This window comes from Nipponia nippon, unplaced genomic scaffold (genome assembly GCF_047370975.1).
Source record: "Nipponia nippon isolate SJK-2023a ecotype South Korea unplaced genomic scaffold, ASM4737097v1 scaffold_4, whole genome shotgun sequence".
Taxonomy (NCBI): Eukaryota; Metazoa; Chordata; class Aves; order Pelecaniformes; family Threskiornithidae; genus Nipponia; species Nipponia nippon.
This window is the reverse complement of record NW_028262358.1, coordinates 11,775,153-11,795,800: the sequence shown is the minus strand read 5'-3', so window position 1 is coordinate 11,795,800 and position 20,648 is coordinate 11,775,153. Positions and strand designations below refer to the sequence as shown.

Sequence of the window (20,648 nt, the reverse complement as noted above, 5' to 3'; positions counted from 1 at the left end):
TGTGGAGATGTAATTTGGAAACTCTTAGATATGATAGTGAAGAGTGCCACAGGAATGCTCTGGAAGCAATGAATAATTCTGTGTTTAGGGAAAAGTTGAAGTCGTGTATTTTAAACAAGGTGTAGGGCAGGCAGTGAATGATAAGGATAAAGTGAGATATTGAACAGTTGTTCATTCACTGAACACTGTCAGTCATGGCCACTCAAAAAGACAAGTATCCTGTAGGAAAAAAAAGTTTGAGTTATGCAATTAAAGACTACACGAAATGAGAAACAATGCAAGGTTGTATAACTAGTGTAGTTTCGACATTTTCTAACTTTTGAGTGCTTGACTTGCCAAGCTCAGCATTCTCCTAATGCATTTCAGTGGGAAGCGGGCATTGTGAAAGGGGAGTGTCTTTAATGGAGGCTGGTATAGTGTTCATATTTCACATATTATATAAAGTTGATAATATATATTATATAGAGCAGTATATAACATGTACATATGTTATACATACGTTATATACATAGCCATACATGTGTATGTTCTGAATGAGGACTGTTGTGGTTTAACCTCAGCCGGCAACTAAGCACCACACAGCTGCTCGCTCCCTCCCCCCTGGTGGGAAGGGAATCGGAAAAGTGAAAGTGAGAAAACTCATGGGTTGAGATAAAGGCAGTTTAATAGGTAAAGCAAAAGCCACGCACGCAAGCAAAGCAAAACTAGGAATTCATTCACAACTTGCCATCGGCAGGCAGGTGTTCAGCCATCTCCAGGAAAGCAGAGCTCCATCACGTGTAATGGTTACTTGGGAAGACAAAACGCCACCATGCCAAATGTCCCCCGCTTCATCCTTCTTCCCCCAGCTTTACATGTGGAGCATGATGTCATACGGTGTGGGATATCCCTTTGGTCAGTTGGGGTCAGCTGTCCCAGCTGCCTCCCCTCCCAGCTTCTCTTGCACCCCCAGCCTGCTCGCTGGTGGGGTGGGGTGAGAAGCAGAACAGGCCTTGACTCTGTGTAAGTACTGCTCAGCAGTAACTAAAACATCCCTGTGTTATCAACACTATTTTTAGTATAAATCCAAAACATAGCTTCACACTAGCTGCTATGAAGAAAATTAACTCTATCCCAGCCAAAACCAGCACAGGGATGTAGGTATGCATCAACCTATATAGATATAAGATAAAATACATTGATTTCAGATTTTCTTTAATGTATTTGATACTCATTGGGGAGGAGACCTTTCCATTTGATGTAGTTATGCCAGTTTACTACAGGTCATTGCTTATTTGATTATTAGAAAATACTACAGACTTATTTCTATTCTGTGTTTTCTGGTCATTAAGGTTAATAATAAGAACTTAACTCAAAGCAGTGTTGTATGTGTTAGTGTGCAGTAATGTGTAGTAGTGTGTTATCCAAGTAAGAGTTAGGATAATGAGAATCAGCATTTAGTAGTGGGGCTTGGACTAGGCTCTTTTTTGGGATGGATTGAGAGGGATTCAAAAGAAAATGGTTTGAAATAGGAAGATCTAATTTTAAATAAGAAAACTTGAAAGACAGAGTCCAGGGTCAATGCTTTCAAAAGTAACTCTTGAAGTTTGCAATTGCACTTTTTTTGATACCTTCATGGAAAGAGCTTTAAGCAGCCCAGTCTTTCAGAATGTGCTCTGAAAATCAGTCACCCCAGCTAAGCTAAGCCTGCAGAGTCATTAGTTACTTGTGAAAATCTTGTCTCATAGGCTTTGCTGTTACCACTTTGCATTTGTCATATGAGAACTATGAATCACTGTTTTCTTAGTAAGCAAGTGAGAACAATATACAGTGCGTGGGGTTGTATTGCTGCTTGAGGGCAACAAAAGGGAGGAAATTTCCAAGTCTATTCCATGGTCATAAATACGGGTTACTTGGTAGGTGCTCGCCTGATTTGTTTTGGTAAAAGTCTTTTTTGAAAAAAACAGTGTTCCTGATTCTCCTCTAAGCATAGAGCAAATACTTTAGACCTTCTTCAGCCTAAGCCTTACCTTTCCTCTGGTAGAACCAATATTGTGTTATTTTTTTCGGTAGTCATGTACTCTGGGCTTGCTTTTCTTCCCCCCGCCAATCTCTGTTGTCTCCTTATTGACCACTAACTGGCCTCTCATGAAGTATTGGCTGTTTTCCCTTGACATGTCTGTTCTCTTGGCAGTTTACCCCTTTTTCTTGGGTCTTTCTTCTTGCTGCAGTGTGCTTCCATCTTCTCATGTTTGTGCTCTGGGGTTAGGCCCATGTCAGTATTCTCACTTGCTTTACTTTTTTTCTTTTTAACTCAGAAAATGATGAAGTTGTGGGAGCAGAAGATTAAGGCACTGAATTTGCTCATATACCTGTTAACTCAATCCCATTTTCCTCTGAATCGCATATTTCTCATTGCATCCCAAGCTGTATCCTCTTCCCCTTCTTTACTTTGTGTCTTCTTTCCCCTCTGTCAGACTTTCAGCTGTCTGCCCTGGCCATTTCAGCTCCCCTTCTTCTCCTTTTTAACTTTTCTTTCTTAACACCCGTTCATTTACGCTTTCTTCCCTTGGACAACTTCCCTCTGTGCCTTCCACACCATCATCTTCCATTCCTGTTCAACCCACCTGATTTAGACCCATGATTTTCTGCTTACTTCCTCTATTTGTATCATATTAGCCCCTTTTCTCCCATTTCTTCCCTACTTGCAGCATGGGAGAAGTTTTTTCACTGTTAGGTCTGCTCATTTGGTGCTTCTCAGAAGCCTTCAGTCTGCAAGCTGTATGCATGCCAGCTTGTATGGAGGTATGTAAGCCCATAGGCAGGTATTTGAAGTCTAAGAAGAGACCACATTGATCAGAAACTCCTTGAAAACATGCTCATGGTTTGGGAGGATCATAGATATGTCCTTAAAATTGATGCAGCCTTTCGGAGACTGGAAGAAGTAGCTTAAGAGCTTTGTGAACAGTTACTGATCCCCTTGTGGATCCCTTTCTCTATGGTAGATTTATAAACAGCTCAGCCTTTCTGCTTGCTTTCTTGATGTAGGTGTGCATGTAGTGACTCTTTTACGAGATGCTTCTGTCATTTCCAATCTGGTATAGCAGCTGTAATCACTTAGCTTTTAACCAGGAGAGCCTTTTTATTAGCTTACTCATTTTTATTTAACTTACCTTTTCTCATGATGAATATCACAGGGCTAGAAGGGACATATCTGCTCCCACCAGATGCTGTAAAATATCAACCTGTAGTGGTGGTTGTTAGCAGCGGCAGCTTGGCTGGAATGAGATGTTGGAAAGGCGAGGAGACTGGAGCTGGTCTGTGCAACCTAACTGGCAAAGTCGAAGGCTAGAGGGGACCACAAGAAGTGGGAAATATTCAGGAGTCACAGGGCTAAAAGGTCTTTCCAGCAGGGAGCCCTCCCTTGCAGAACGTGGAGTAGAATCCATAATTCTTGAATCTCAGCGTAATTCTGCTGTCAGCAAATATCTGCGAAGGCTGGTGGCAAAATGTTCGTCTTATTCTCCTTTAATGACTGGTCCACATAAAGAATGGAAATTTACTGCAGCTGTCGTTACTCTGTAAATTCAAATGGCTATGGTTATGGAGTCAGCGTGATTACAGAGAATGGAATTAGGAGTTAAGAAATGCACAGGCAACTTTAATTAACCTCCTTTGTGTATATCCATTATGATGCAGTCTTGTGATCACATACTATTTTTCTCAAAGCAATTGTGTCTCATTTAGCTCAGAGGATTGAGGTGATGTAGAAGACTGTCCAGAGGACCTCTGTCCTTTTGGTTGCAGAAGTTGGAAGGTGTGCAGCAAATGAAGCAGGGATTGCAAGGAGCAAAAGGATGAGGTCACAGTTAAGGTGCTTGAAAGAATTAAATGTAATGCTGCCTTTGCCTCAGAGTTCCTGATCAGTACTGCTAAGTCTTTTGAACCAAACTTATTCCAAGTGGGTCACTAATTGAGTATCCTTCCTTTTCGGATTGCCATTTGAGGCGAAGGTTTGATTTGCAGATGTATTGAGCATCCAGGTCTGTCAGGGAAATCAATTGGAGATGTGCTTGAGACACATAAAGGGCTGCATAAAGCTTAGCACACTGAAAAAAATGCAGGTAATAGGCTTCCCAGAGTGAGCACCCAGTGTTAGACCCTTTTAACTGGATCTCTCCATCTCAGTTCTCATCCGAAGAACAGGGTAATAACACCACCACGGGGTGTTGTGAGAAGGGAATGTGATTAATGCTTTTGAGGTGCTTTAAATACCATAGTGATGAGCACTGCAGAAAAGCCCTTGAAGAAATTAATAATTCTGTCTACAGAGCAAGATTTGAATATTGTGGAGTAAAGAATGGTGCTACATATTGATGGGCCTACATATTGAACAGTGAAAATAAACCAAAGCATTGAACACCACTGGGTAGAGCTCAGATCTGGGCTGAGTATCAGCGGACAGTAAAAGTAAAAGGTGGAGCCACGACAAGGCTCTCTTCTAAAGGATACAGAGTGGGAAGAAAATTAAGATTGTGCTCAGTATTTTTACTTCTGGCATCTCCTAAATCATGTGTCAAATTCTTTTAACTTGTTTTTGCAAGGTAGCAAAGGTTCTCTTCTTTAGCAGAGAACGCTGTATAGCATGGAATTAATGAAGAATAGTGCTCATCTGCAAAGGATGTGGGTTTCTTCCCGACATGGGCCACAGATTATTCCTGAAGTTATTTGGGTTTTGCTTGAGCTAAGGATTCCTCCTTGGTGAATTTAGGTGCAGGACTGGGCCCCTCATACAGATTTGACCAAAAATTTTGCATATTTAGGATCTAGCATAGGTTCTGGGATGAGGAGTTCAATAGTTCCCCAGAGGGAATCGCTCTGTCTTTTACCTCTTGCAAAATAGGAAAATAGTCATTCTTTGTTCACAGCAGCATTCTGAGGATGACTACACAAAAAATTGTGAGGGATTCTGTTTATACAATACGTATTTAAAACCAACTTCATATATAAACTGAAGGGGTGTTTTCAGAGAGCAATCCTGATGTTGCTGCTGTGCTTCAATGCAACTGTTGCTAGCCTGCTTTCTGTACAGAGGAAGATTTGGTTTTACTTATCTCTGCTACTGTTATTTCATATTTATTCAAGTTGAATGACAGCTATAGCTGCCTAAATATAACAAAAAAAAAAAAAGTTTGAAAGAGCAGTGGGGACTATGTTCAGCTTTTGTAGTAGAATTTGCAGATACGAAGTACCTCACCAAAAAGCTGTTGCCTCCAAACATGCAAACACTCTCTGTATACAGAGGGCAGCAGGAACAGGCTATGCCATGAGATTGTTTCTTTCTACTCAGAATATTGCTTTTTATTTCTCCGTTGCTCAAAGGACTTGTTGCAGCTGTATCTAATTCATATTTAATAAGCTCTTTCTACTTCAGGTGTCAATCTGTTTTGCCCATTACTTTTCATTTTCATAAATATTTGAGTGCAAAATGGTAACTTTTTTTTGCATCCACAGTGGACTAGTGGAAATGGAAGTCTTTCCAGAAAAGCTTTAGAAAGTGACAAAATCTGAAAGGAGATGAGTTTGTATACTCTAATTTTGATTGCATACTTTTGCACAGATACGGGATATGCCAGCTGCAATAAAATAAAAATAAAGCTTTATTTTAAATGCTCAGAAAAAAGCTTTAATAAATGGTCCCATTTATTGATCATGTCCTGTAATAATCTGCTGCCCCTCTGAGCTAATAAGCTCCCAACTGTCCCGCTCTAATATGAGACCAAAAAGTAAACTCTAGTCAACATGACCAGAAGTGATACAGAATGCAAATTCACAGTAGAAAACAAAAATAGGATATTTCAATTTGATTGAAAGATGCCTTAAACTCAAGTTAGTATTGCAAGTATTCTTTCCTCCTATTTTAACATTCTTGAAAATGAGTACCAGATAGATTTATTCTGTAATTTTTATTTCTACATGAAACCAGAATCCCTACTTCTGTTGCATTAGGAAAGGCATCTAGCTCATCAGTGGATTTTTTTTTGTAGTCTCCTAAGTTAGAAAATAAATGTCTGTGATTGAGGTGGTATTGTTAATTCATTTAAGGAAACACTCCCAAGTTATTCCCATCTTGTTTTTCTTAAAAAACAAAGAGAGAAAAGCTGGTCTTTAATTAATTAAACATCTAACGTGAATTTATTGAGGTGTAGGATTTTGCAGATGGCAACCTTGGTCTTTTAATATTAATTGGAAAATATTGATTGAAAAAAGACTAGTCTGTCATGCTGATAATTGTGACCAGATTTAGATATGATCACTAGATCTTCCCAAGATTACAAAGAAGCAGTTACCATCTAACTGGTAAAAAGATTGAACATTGTTTTGGTAATCCCTGAGCTTTGGTAACTTATTCCCTGTTGTTCATTTATATGTCTTGTCAGTATGCCACTATAAAGTGGTTAAATATGGTTTAAGCTGATAAGACTATGCTGTATAGTATTTACATTTCATGAGCATTCCAAGTTTTATAGCTGTTTTAACAATATACTTTTCTTTAAATGAAGGTTAGACCTGCTGACTGAACACTTCAAAACCACAACTGAACTGATATTTAGTTCTTTATAATGACGTGCTAAGGTTGAGATAACCTGATCTCATTTCCTTGATGGCAAGAACAAACAAGTTGTTTTATTTAACATTAGTCAATACATGAAAAATAAAAATAATCCGTAACTTTCCAAGAAGGTTCTACATCTTTTGACTTCATATTTGATCTGTTTAAGCACTTTCTTACTATGAAGTAGTGACATCTCACTGCACAAAAATACTGCTATAAACAACTCCCTGACATAGCTGGGAAAATAAATCAATTAGTGCAAGTAAACTAATTTCTAAGAAGAATTAGTATGCACGGTCAGTTTTATACCAGGAGGGATTTAATGAATAAAGTGTAACCTTTGATAATGCAAGACAAATGTTACGCAGTTTGAGTTTTAGATATAAATGCTTGAGATTCTCAGCTGAATTTTATTGATGTTATTTTCATAAGCTGTATCTATTTACACCACTTAAGCATCTGGCCTAAATATACAAATACTTGGTTATTTATTATGTGGATGTAAATTCAAGGTGTTGCATAGTCTGCAGCCGTAACATTAACTTGCATGCTCACAGAAAATAGGCTGTCAATTTATTAACTGAATTTTAAGATCGTCTGAACAACATTAGTTCAAAAACATAAGCATCTTGTATCCATTTATAAATATTAGCAAAAAAAAAAAAAGGTCTCAGCATTTCAGAGCTCTCCCTTTGTGTACAAAGCGAGACCCGGGTTTCTTAGCATCTGGAATGCTCTTTTTCTATCACTGCTAATAACTGTGGACGTTTTCTGTGTGGATGTTCAGTACACGCTGTTGTGAATCCCAGGATGATATCGCCATTACTTAGAGCTGTATGTTGCATTGCCTATTCCGTTATTGCTCAGCATGCACAAGGGTAGAGTTAAAATCTTTATTCATTTCATTTAAAAATGTTTCTTTTGTTCTCCTTATCATGTTCTGGCTTTCCCAAGGATATATGCCTTGAACGAAAAGTCACATGTGCATTACTAATTGTGTGCCATTGTATTTACAGTTCCTAGTGGTGGCACTGTGAAGCTACTAATTCTTTTGCTTCACTTGATGTAAAATAATCTGAGTGTCTTTGATAGCAGTGAAACAGTATTAATTGTTTTGTACATTTCTTGGTCACTCTTCTTAGGTGGTCTTCATAATCTATTAGAACTTTCAGCCAGATTTTTGTAATGTCATGCCTCCAGCAGTGATTAAATTGGTAATTAATGAACAGTCCTTGGCAACATAAACCACATCCCGTTAATTTTCCCTTTTGAGTTTTTAGAAGTTGTCGTCTCTGTCAGAAAGCATTGCGCCACCTTGCTACGGCCCCTTGGCATGAAACCACAACGGCTTGATTTTTTGCAGCCATTAGTAGATCAGAGCAGTAATTTCACAGTATTTTGGTCAGGGTAATTATAGTACCAAGTACCGAGTAGAGTTGGGAATTCACACAAGAAGTCCAGAAATACCAGGTGAGCTTCCTTGTGTTCACTGGGACGTTATGATTAGTTTAATTGGGCTTTGTTTGATTTCAGCCGCAGAGACTCTTTGTGCCACGGCACTGCAACCACTTTCCACTTTAGTGTTTCTGACCTGCATTGACAGGAACTGGTGCAAAAATGAACTCTTTGAAGTGGGACTCTTTGGAGAGGGCAACTAAAAAAGGGGGAAAGTGATGTGTAAATAGTTTACTGTAGCAAAGCTCGAAACTGGACCGACCACTCCGCGTTTTGCGGGTGTTGTAATTCAACTTCTTTTATATTTTCAGCTGGAACGGATAATATTTCTGCTATGTTTGTGCAAATGTTTAGTAAATTACTGCATTTAAAAACACAATCTTTTTTTAATCGCTGGCTTTTATATAGCACCTGCTGTTCCACCTTCCTTTGAAGATACAGTCGTTTCTCCCACCAGAAATACTGCGAATCATCTCTTTAGTCCTGCAAACAAATCTGGGCGAATGCATTAATGAGACTGCAGCTGCACTTAGTAGTTCACATGTCAGAAAATAGTAGGTAAAGGCATTCATACTTGAGTGACTGACTATAGGTGTAGCGGCCTTCAGCAGTACATTGTGCATGTTAAAGTTTAAATAGTCACTTGCCTGTTGGCTTCTGAATGAAAGGACTGTCACTGGTCACTTCTCCTGAAGCCTTAATGAAACCAAATAGTTTGCTACGAGTTTGGGCCTAACCATTGGGGTGTTTCATGCAGTCTTGTCAGTTGATGTTCATGAATTGACTTGAATGGAGATCAAAGTGTTTCTCAAAATGGAGAAGCGGGGAGAGAGACAGCTCCTTCAATTGCACCACAAGAGCTAATCAAGCCATCAGTTCTTTATGCACTCTGCGTGCCTTTAGAATTTAATACCCAATGGTTTGTCAGGACAAATTGAAATTCGGAGGTTGGGGGGGGGGGGGTGGCCCTCTTCGGCTCGCTGCAAATAAAATACGCGCTTCATTCTTCTGGAGGCTCATTTTGATAAATTTTATAATTTAATGTAAAACTGCAATGTTGATTAAATATTTGGGGTTGAAAAAAAAAGTTAAGGTAAAGGATTCAATGGGCATTATACGCCTTAGCGCTGATTAAAGATCCTGGTTTAAAGTGAAAGAGAAACTAAACTCAGCGTGATTTTTTTTGTTTCTTTGGTTGCTAATGAACTTTTTTGCTGAAACATTTTAAATTGGATTCAGAAGATAGTTTTTTGAGTGTCAGTTAAAACAAAGTCATGTGAAAATGCCTCTCTCTCTCCTTCCCTCCCTCTCTCTCTTTTTAATTGATATGATTTAGGCAGAGGAAAATGGTAAGGGGGATTTTTCTATTGCAGAAGCAATTTTTAAGGGATTTAGTCTTATTTAGCCTGAAGGTCTTCACACTAATGAGAGCACTTAAGTTACGTCCAGGCGTTGATTAGACAGCTCATCTATCAACTGGAGCATGAGAATTTGTATTTTAGGTACCTTTTATACATTATAAATGTATATGCTTTTTTTTTATTACTTTAGACTTTATTTTCCACAAATTTTTAATTACCTTCTTTCACATCCCAGGTGACTGTAATGCAGCTGACAGAGCACAAACGGTAACAGGGAAATACTCTACATTTGATGAGAAATAATATCGAAACTCTATCTGTAGAAATTGGCATGGCGAATGCAAATTGCTACCCAGATACGTTCCTTAAACCGCCACAAGCCCCCTTAAAGCCTAAATACATTTATTCAGGGAACGCGGAATTATATATATTAAAAAATGCCCAACCCCTCCCCCCCCCCAAAAAATTGTGAACGCTCTGTCTACCTGTAGTTTTTTTTGCCGTGTTTAAAACACAATGGCATCTTAATTATTTTCTGAACCATTCTGAAAAGTACAGCTTTTGTAACTTTTTGACATTTCAGGTTTAAAAAAAAAAAATTAAAACGTTGCCACCAGCTTGCACTATGAGCAGCCTGTAATAACAGTTAAAAAAGCTTTCTGAACTATTTGACAAGATTTCTTAGTGCTGAGGCCATATGCTGTAGCCTTTAAGCTATTTCTTCCTATCAGTTTCATTATCACCTGCCTCTGAGTCTCCAATATCATCAGTAAGCACATGCAGAATCATAATTATGCCATGTACAAGTTCTTTGATAACATGTACAGTTTTCTTCTTAATTCTTTATCAAATGCATTGATCGTGGCATGTGTGCATTGATCCAGGTCCACCATCTGGCTGTGTGTGATAAGCACAGTGGCATCTTTGCATTTCCACTGTCATTCATTGCGCTACAATTTGGCTGCAGGGGAGTAGTGGCTGGGATTAGCCCTGTTCTGCTACTTACTTGCATTTTAAGTTGACACCTCTACAGCGGCTCAGACCACATTACAAACTGAAACACATACGCACGACTTAGTGATGTGACACTCCTCAATAAGCTTACTCCACTAGCTACTCAACAATCTGTAATTGGATTTGTAGGAATAACAGCAAAAGATTTCCTAAGAATTGCTGGGGACAGAAGGTGAAGTTTTCTCATTATTGGCAAAAGGCTAGGTATAGATCCTAGGCGATTGGTATTTTCCATTAAAAACAAGCTGCCAGCAGTTTGCAGGACACTTTCAAAAAAACCCAGCAAAATAGGATCCAGGGAGGCATAGGGTTTGCACTTGTTCTATCCATTCTCATCACACGCAAGCAGACTGGGATCCCACCACCCTCCCCTGAAAATTAAGAGAAGGAGGGGGGGGAAACAACTTTCGGAGGCGCCCTGCAGCCTGTTCCGCTTTGTTCGGCTGGGAGTGAACCGGGAGCATTCCTCAGGAGGGCACGTCCTCCTCCCTCGGCGCGGGGTTGCCTGCCCGAGAAGGAAGCTTCCCAGGATGGCAGTCTGAAAGATGCTGCTCTCCAGCTTACGCATCCCATACACTTGCCAAAAGTCTTTGTTTCATAACGCCACTTTTTTTTTTTTTTTTTTTTTTTTTTAAATTATGAAGTCAAGTTTACACAAGAGAAAATCCCTTAAGTGGAGCTCAGCAAATGTTGACTCCTACAATGAGTAAGCAGCTTCTTTAACTTCTGTCTGTAACTCTGCTGTGGAAAGCCACAGAAAATACCATCTTTAGACTTATTGATCTCAGATGGGACGTTGTGCCCTGTCTGGATGATGGCATTATTTCAGATTATTTCTCAGCCTGCACACTTGAGACCTTGTTTGTGGGTAATGCCAATAGCATTGACAATCATGATGACAGGCGTAACAAGCTTCTGGATCCCGACGCCTTAGGTGATTGTTGTCCTTAATTATACTTCCCAGATGAGGGAGAGCACAAACTTGCCTAAGCAGAGAAAATTCCAGGGAAGAAGTTAGCGGAGGGCTTTGTCGCTGCTTTTGGTTTAGACCGAGTTTCTCGAAGATCTTTCCTGGGAGCCCTGTCGGTAGGCAAGGCTGCCCTCGCATTGTTCACCGGGAGAGCACCTCGCTCTTAGTATCAGTGCAGGCGAGCAAGAAGAGGAGGAGAAAGTGTATTTGGAATTAGGTATTTCAGCCTGTCCTTAAAACTTGCCGTAGAGCCCAGTGCAGTGTGAAATAGAAATGCTTGTCTTGATCGGTGTGTAGATGTGCAGCTCCTAAAGGGTTAAATGGGTTAAATCTTATTTATCTGAATAGAACTGCAGGGCTGTTTTGCAGAGTGCTGTAGCACAAATACCTATGGTTCACTTTGACGTTACAATTTTTTTGTTGGTTTCTTTACTTTAAATACTTGAACTGTTAGACCTTTTACTTTTTTCTCTGAGAAAGATGTATTTGTACCAGATTAGAAAAGCTAAACTGTTTCTTTACATTGAATAATCAGCCTGTCATGACAAATCTATCTCCTTCTGCATGAGTAGGTGCCAGTTTGACTAGCTTCTTTTAGGCTCACACTGGGTTTTAAGCTGGATCCATGTGCATGACTGGCAGTGCATTTGTTGGGCCAGATCTAAGGAGCCAGAGAGCGTTCAGCTCCTTTTTGCCTACAAAAGAGCAGCCAGACAACCAGCAAGAGGCCTTGGATGTAGCACAAGGTGATACTTACTTAGTCAGCCATTCTTTTTTTTTTTCCAAATATATGTATTTTTTTCATTCAGTAAACTAAGAGTTTCTAAATTTCACAATGACACAAGGAATTAAATTATCAATGGTTTGTTTTTCTACAGCCACCATTCTTCACACCAGAAATACTGTACCAAGGGAATTGTAGGTTTTTGAGAACAGCATAGATTATGTTAAAAAAAGAAATAAAAATAAAAAATTGCTGGCTAACATTTCTTTAAAAATACCTCCTAGGTTTAAGGAGATGTTTTCCATTTTATAGCCACCCCCCCCCCCCCCCCATTTTAGTGTGAATTTTGGGGGCTTTTTTTTCTTAAAAGGGACAGCTTTGTTAAGACATTGTTTGTGATTCTTCCAGTTTTTTACTTTGGGCTACTTCTGTTTTCATTCTGTCTTGTCTCATTAGTCCTTCAGTGCCATAGATCGTAAGCCAATAGCTGCTTCTTTATGACAAGTGATTTAATACCTTTTGTGGTACACATGCATGAAAAAATATTTTCAAGCTACGTACAGTTTATTGGTAGTAAGGTAACTGATGTAGACACCAGGCAGAAGGCAGAAAAATATCTAAGATGTTTATGTCTTTCTTTGCTGACCACTTCCTACGATCTGACTAGCCACAGAAATCCAAAGCCAATGCACTTTTGTTTATGTCGAGTGTTCCCTGCTTAGCAATTCATATTTCGCTCACTACCTGTGTATTTTGAGCTGTTCTGAAACAGTAGTAGAGACCAAACATAAATGTGGTCCCCAGGGTGATCAAAGATTTAATCTGACCAGATGGGACAAACTTGAGAAAGATTTTGACTTTCCACTCTGTTTTGCAACAAGAAAGGCTGATTTTTTTTCTCCCGTCCTTTCTTTGTTAGAAAAGGCAGAGATCAGGCTATCCCCAGAGAAATGAGCAGGTGTGGCCATTTACAAGCATGTCTGGTTATATTATAAACCAACATAAGAAAAGTTTGAAATGGTTTGAAAAGATCTGCTAAACAGTTTTAATGTTTCATCCCAAATCCTATTTACTCAAACAAGAGCCGATCAAGGTCACAGTAAAACCCAGCCTGCCCAAACCTTTAAAGCTCGTGTAATTTTTTTTTATTATTATTTTTTTATTCTGTCTTCTCTACTAACTGAATAGGTACATTTTGGTAATCCTTGCCTCTGGACAAGCACAGAAGTCTTTTGCTTTCTGAATGGCTAATAACAGAGCCGTTCTTCCTGTCTAATGATGAAAGAGGTGGCAGTCAAGTTCTTTTTCTTAGATGTACTGTGCACTTGGGGCAGACCACGGACAATTTTGAAACCTACAGCTACCCGAATCGCTCCCCCTCATAGGTACAATTCTGCTTTAATTTTGTTGCTGTGGAGTATCACTAATTTACTACCTTGCCCCCTGTCCCCCCCCCCCCCAGTCTGTGGACACAGTAAAGAATTTTCTTTTTAAACATCAAATAATTGCAGCTCATGGGATTATATTTTTGTGTAGGGAGAGGACAATATGTTCTCAGACTTCTGGTGTAAACTGGGTTTGGATCCTCCCAAAATTCTGCCAAAGGACGACTGAAAATCCCTGGCAGAGGTTTCTGTTTTGTTTTGTTTTTTGTTTTTGTTTTTTTTAAATTGAGATAAGATTGCAGAATTTTTAGTGATTTAAGGAGACAGGGTTTATGGGGGTGGTTGGAGTTTTTTTCCCCCCCTTCAAGACTCCACCATTCTCAATATTTTACTGAGTTAGTCAGCTCTCAGCTTCTGCCACCGCAGACCAGCATTGCTGGCCAGGTAATGATCTCGGAAACTGCCCCGCCACTGCTTCACATTCGAATTCACCTTCCCAAATCCACAGCATCATTTTTGGCCAAAGTAACGTCAGTCACTGCCATCTGCGGCGAGTACAAAAAGGACCCCCTAATGGCAGCCATTTTTATTTGTTTCTTAAGATCCAAAGGCTGCTGAAAGAACAATTGGATAAAGTTGAGGATTGGAGAAGCTTGATTTTCTTGTTCCAGTGAAATGAAACTCCCGTCCTTTTTTTCTTCCCCTTCCCCTTAAAAGCTGGAGTCTGCTAGGGGGTTGTAGCTGTGTCAAAGCCGTTGGGATGCCACTGCTGATCACTTTAATTACTAGGACTAAGGAGGATAAAATTAAAAGTAGCACCATTGAAGCAGTGGAAGAAAGCTTGCCGAGATGTCGGTGAACTGTGAAATATAAAAATTGCATACCAATACATTTTTATAGGAGGGAAACAAGGAATTACATTACTTATTCTTGAAGAGTTTGTCCTTAAATGGTGAAGTTTTCCTCGCCATGCATCCGCACGGCAGATCTTTAGACCATTACAAAGTAATGGGGGGAAAATAACAGAGCAAACTCTAATGTCTCTTTGGCATGTCAGGTTCATGTCAGAGGGTGAAAGATTTTACTGGGTTTTCTCTTCAACTCTACGGGGGAAAAAAATGGCTGTAGGTGTGTTTGCGTGGTCCTTTCTTGGTGCAGAGCTTCTCCTCGTGTCTCCTTTTTTTTTTTTTTTTTTTTTTTTTTTTTAATATCTATGTTCATGCCTCTGTACCTCTCCTGAGCGCTTTCCTTTCTGTACCTCTCCTGAGCGCTTTCCTTTCCGAAATCTAGGGGAATGATTTGCTGTTTAATAATTGTTCTGTACCTTAAAACTTAACCTACCTACTTTTTCTGTTCTTGCTTTCGTTGCTCCTTCCACCAGTGTTTCCTGTGCCAAGCTCAGTTACCGAGGATTCAAATACCTGAATTGAATTTAAGCAAGAATTAGGCTGTTTTTTCTCTTATCTGCTGGTGATGATTGGCTTAATCAGCACAAACACAAGCCACAATAATCTGTGTTTGCTTGGAGATCCCTGGGATGTTAATGACTATGCTAATAATTCAGGATACAAGTTCTCTTTCAGGAGGAGGGGAGAAAAGGAGAGGGGGGAATCAGCCTGCTCACTTTAGGGCACATTTGTCACAAACATGTAACTGGCCTTATTTTACACTACGTGGGCTACAGTAGATTAAATTGTTTGATGTTAAACCACATGGGAATCTTCATATAAATCTTGCACATTCCTTCTTAAAAGTCCTTTAAATCAAACCCACAAATTCCTGTATCCCAGAAATTACAAATAGTAGAGATTTGCGCACTTTCATTTCATGTAAAATTCTATGTAATTTATGTTACCGAATATCGCGGGCCGAAATAAAATCGGTTGCTGTATCAGCTGGCTGGCTAGAAATTTAATCTAATTGATCTATTATAGTGCATGAGAGCAGGGGGAAAGCTTTCCAGTTGTCTTTCAGATGTGTACTTTACCAAATAAGTTTTTGATAGAACTGTTGCTCTGTGCCTTCTGGGAAGTTAAAGGGTGAGAAAGCAAACAAAGCCAATGTGCCATCCCGCTGCCTTGCAGGGCCCAGGCAGAATTGTCTTTCCAGGGAAAGGACATTAGGAGAAAAGTAAATCAAGGCAATCTGATAGGGAATCAGGGTTCTGTCACTCAGAGACAAGATATTGTGCTGTGTCCATATACTTTGTTTACTGTAGGGTTTTATGAGTTGTAACCTGCCCATGCAAGCTGTTAATGAGGCTAAATCTTGCTGCTTGAGGATTGAATTACAGCACACCTCTGGGCTAATGGTTATAAACAGAAAGTCCCATTAGGGCTGCATTCTGATTCAGTCATTTGCATTTTTTCTATTGTGCCGAGAACAATGCTGAGTAAATAGCTACAAACAAACAATTTACATGGAAATGGGTAAAATGTACCTAATTAGTATTTTGCACTTGTTTTATTAATGATTGCTTAAACTAAATAGCACTTAGCAGCAGCTCTTACCAGCATCTGCAGGTGTGGGATGCTCAGTTTCTGGGTTGGTGGGAAGGCTGCCAGGACAGCTCTCCAATATTAGGCAGTTTGTTGTATTCCACTTAGTTCAAGTCAACTGCCTATACCTGGGTTTTATCCTGGTCATTATGTCAATAATACAAATTTATCGGTAGATTTGACTTAAAGCCAAACGCTGACTTTGATGTGCTTATGAGAGTTTCTGATATTGAGGGGAGGGAGAAAACAGTCCTAACTCTGAAAAACTCATATTTTTAAGGTGAAAACTGGAATTGTTTCTCTTATGGTTTAATGGGTTCTTATAGATATGTTTAAATGCATCATTTTATTAATATTTTTTTAGTATGGTGGGTTAGTCTTTTCCAAAATTTCATGCTGTAGAACTCTGCTCATTTATGTAACTGAAATATTATTGTGCTTCTAAGATAGTTAATAGCTTTAGTGGGACAGCACTACCTGGGATGGTTCCATTATGATCTCTTTAATTACTGACTAAAGCCCCACTAGTAGGGTGTTTTAAAGCGATGCAAAGTTTTTTCTGCTTGGGCATCTATTGTTCTTTCATTAATTTTCATTAGTTTATTTTTTTTTAAAAATGATGTATCCATTGAAGTTGAAGGATTAGATTCCTTTCCATGCCTCAGATTCAATGTCAGTTTACGCTTTGAAGTCAGCTTGGTGATTGGAGTAACCGAGAGTAACATCTGGCTTCTCATTTCAGTTCTGTGAGAGAATATTACTCAAACAAGTAATTCAATTTAGTAAAACCATTTTTATAGCCACGGTAAAACTTTTTGTAGTTATTACTTTGAGACAAAAGTGTCTGAGAATTTTCATCAGCGTATTTTTATAGAACATAATTTATAAACGCTTTAAATTGCAAATAATTAGGTTTCTAACACATTAATAATTTGGGGAATGCTTTAAAAAAATTTGATTCATAGATGTCTTTAAATATTGTGGTGTGACACCCAACTGATATCGAGCATCCTATTTATAATGTGGGCCAAGCACCATGCTGTAAACCAGTTACTATCATGATGATCAGATTGAGAACGAAATTGCATTTCTGTCAATTACTGAGTTGGCAACTGTTCAATATATCTTAGCAGCAAGATGAAGAGCGGCGTCGGCAGCTGAGAGAGAGAGCTCGTCAGCTAATAGCAGAAGCTCGATCTGGAGTGAAGATGTCAGAACTTCCTAGCTACAGTGAAATGGCTGCAGAAAAGTTGAAAGAAAGGTCAAAGGCATCTGGAGGTGAGCTGAGGAACCTTGTATCTTATTCCTATGGCAACCTAGAAACCAAAGACTTTTTGGGTATCACTTTTATTCACACTTCAAAACATTGTTCATCAGGTGCACATATCAAAAGACCTGGCCGTAGATATGTTTCCTAAATCAGTGTTGTGTCACTTAATTTCCAGCAATTAAAGCAAAAGCATATATGTGATTGAAAGAAAAAGATGTTATGTGAACAAGTAGCTCATATTGGCCCATTATTTACAGATCTGTCGTTACCCACAGTTTTTTAGAATTTTATGATTGTTGGTTAAAATCTCTTCAATATATATTTTCATATAGGAACATGGACATAATTTTGGGGGAAAACAATGTTAGAAATACTTAAGAAACTTTATTTTGTATTAAATGTGTTCAAAAGACTGCTTGGGAATAGAATTTTAAAGGTGGACCATAGGAGGTGGGGGCAACAACCTTGTGATTTTAAATGGCAGTCTTTTGACATACCACTTGCCTTTACAGGTTTTGAGTTGTAATATTGCTATAATGTTATTAAACTGACTTTGAAATGTCATTAAAATTCATATACCTGCCAGTGCTACGAGCTGGAGTAATGTAGTGTCACTCAAACTCAAATGGGTGCTGAGCACATGTTTCAGTACAGGCTTCTTGCTCTTTTAATGTCTTCTACATATTGTAAGGGGAAGCTGTGTTTCTCATACTAACACGTAATTGTAAGCCAAAGTGTCAGGAAAATCCAGCTTTACGTTCACAATGCACATAGATTCAACAACGATATTTTTTTTTCTTCTCTACTACGTGTGTTTTATATGCACATATATATTTAAATATAGTCTTATTGCACCATAAACCCTACACTTCTGTTCCATTTAACACCAAAGAGAAAAGCAGTTAGTTGTACATCTCCCTTTGGGTCTGGTCTTCAGTTTTCCTCTCTTTGCCCAGTAAACCAAGTTTGCCAACATAACTCTCTTTTGTGATAAATAGGGAAATTACATCCTTGATTGGGAGGGAGTAAGACAGGCTGAGCAAAATGGCGCAGTACTTGTATATTAAGTAGACTATGGTGTTCTTCATCCCTCTTCACAATTTATGACTCCCCGTCCTACGTTATTTAATTACTTCCTCCTCACTGTTTATCGTGCCTGTACATAGCTACTCCTGCCGTCTCTCCCCTCCAAGTAAGGTATAGTAAGATACTTTCTGGGTATCTCCTGAGTGCTCAGATGGATAGTAGTTAGCCTGTTTTGTCACAGCGACTCACTTATAGTGTTGCTAAATATCCCAGTATGATGCTTTCTGGGATGTAGCCTTCCCTGTTCATATTTTCCTCTGAATTTTGCCATTGTTCTTCCTGCCGTTTGTTCAGTTTATAAACAGTCTCAGAGGTAGCTTTGCACTGTGCATATATATTTAAAAAAAAAAAAGTATATATATAGATTACATATGCACTCAGAGAGTTTCAGTGCTATTAGAGGAGGAGACAGTATCAGTACTGATGGCAGCTTGTTTATAAAGTTATCACCACTATACCTGTTGGGTTTTATCCAGTATAACAATTTCACTGTTTTCTACTTTTGCATGTGCTCTGAGTTATCTCCTTGGTTTATATTTCCTACCTGGATTTTTCTTTGTTCATACAGTAGTTCAGCCAAGCTATTTGATCTTTGTTCTTTTCATGTCAATGTGCATTTTATAGCACTTTCTTTTACTTATTCATTCTCAAAAAGCTTTCCTAATGGCACATCTTCCACATACTTCTACCACACTGGTGGTAATGTCAGGTGCCACACTAGATCTCCACTCAAGAAATTCATTTTTCTAAAATGGGGTAGTTCTGTGAAATGGCACCAACACTTTATAAACCAAATAAATTACAATTATTTCTGGGTTTTGTCTTTTTCATTTTTTGATTTCCACCAAAAATTAGGATTTCATAGACAAACTCCTTATTACAATTGGATTCTGAGTATTGCCCCTGACTGCATTCGCATGTAGTAGGTTTTTTTCTGTGTATAGTCCTGTATACAATATGCAAGACAAGTTTATAGTAATATCTTATGTCTTCCAAACTCTCTTGTCCATTATGCTTCATTAATCTCTTCTTCTGCATTGATTGCTACATTTTAGTTTACAAAAAGGGAATGTACCAAATCATTTTTCTCTCTCTCAATTCAGTTATTCCAGAAAAAAGTGACATTTCAGCTTTAGGATTTTGGAGTTTTTAAAGACTAACTTCTTGCTCACTATTGTAGGTGAAAATGTGATCTCTTCCAGTGTTTCTATATGCTCATCCAGAGTTTCATGCTTTGGCACTGGTGCTACATTCTGTTAAAAGGCTTTATTTAATCATGGTCTGAAAAACTCAAATGCCTATGGCAAGTTGAAACTTTTCTGGATAAGCAGCATCCTTTGGTACAAAATCCAGTCTTTTTCATAGGTTATTTGACGTGTGAGACACAAAATACTTCTTCCTGCCAACTGCCAGAGGGTTTGGGATGGCAGCTTCAAATTTATTCGATGTCCTACTAGCTGCAGGCTGGTAAGTGGATGCCTTGAGATATGGGTCCAGGGACAGTATCAAGATAGGAATCCAAATATCCTCCCTTTTCCCAGCAGCGACGACACAAAGGAATTGACATCTTATCTAGGTATTGTCCCCATGCAGTGGGACACCCGTCTACTCTTTTGGGATTTGGGTGGTGTGTTTTCTTTACTCTCTGGCACATCTCCATCCTTTTTTTGAGATGGTGTCTTTGTGTGGATGTGGCTTGGATCTGGAGGTGGTGAGTAGGCAGGGGAGGGAGGGAACAATGGAGAAGACAGGGGGTAAGACAAGCATAGTGTGAAGAGGCTCTGGTGAAAAAAAGTGCCAAAAATTGGCAAAACTGGGAGGGGAAAAGAGAATAAACACAAGAATGGCACAGAAAAGAGATGTTAGAAGAGCAGGGAGGGAAAACACAGGAGAAGCAGCATCCAAATGTATTATAAGACAAAAAAAGTTTTCAAAAATTTTGGAATTAATAACAAAAGCTGGAAAGGTGTACTGCAGTTAAAAAACTTACCAAAGAGAGCCAACCAGCATTGCATTGCACTTGTATGCTTACAATTTTCAGGGTACGTTACAGATTTTACTGCTGAGGCAATAATTTGGAGGGAATGTACATGGTAGCTCAGGCTTACTCATCATGCTTAGTCTCCAACTCATAAAACAGTGTTAAGTCCTGAATTTAATATTTTTAACAGGCAGTATTTGTATCTGCTGGCAGTTACTGCTGTACTTTCTTGTCCTGACATCTGATTTCTTGTACACTGAACCAGTATTTCAACTCTGCATTTCTTCCATTCCCCACCTTTGCTTCCTC

At 38.9% G+C, this 20,648-nt stretch overlaps 1 protein-coding gene across 15 annotated transcripts in view; it reads left to right on the top strand.

The window, feature by feature from the left end:
- EHBP1 (EH domain binding protein 1) overlaps positions 1–20,648 on the top strand; it is a 227,228-nt gene that overhangs the window by 156,293 nt on the left and 50,287 nt on the right. For all 15 annotated transcript variants that reach the window (XM_087775733.1, XM_087775727.1, XM_087775730.1 and 12 more), the window contains one exon: positions 17,133–17,280. In XM_087775733.1, coding sequence (XP_087631859.1) covers positions 17,133–17,280 — 148 coding nt within the window. The remainder of the gene's footprint in view (positions 1–17,132; positions 17,281–20,648) is intronic.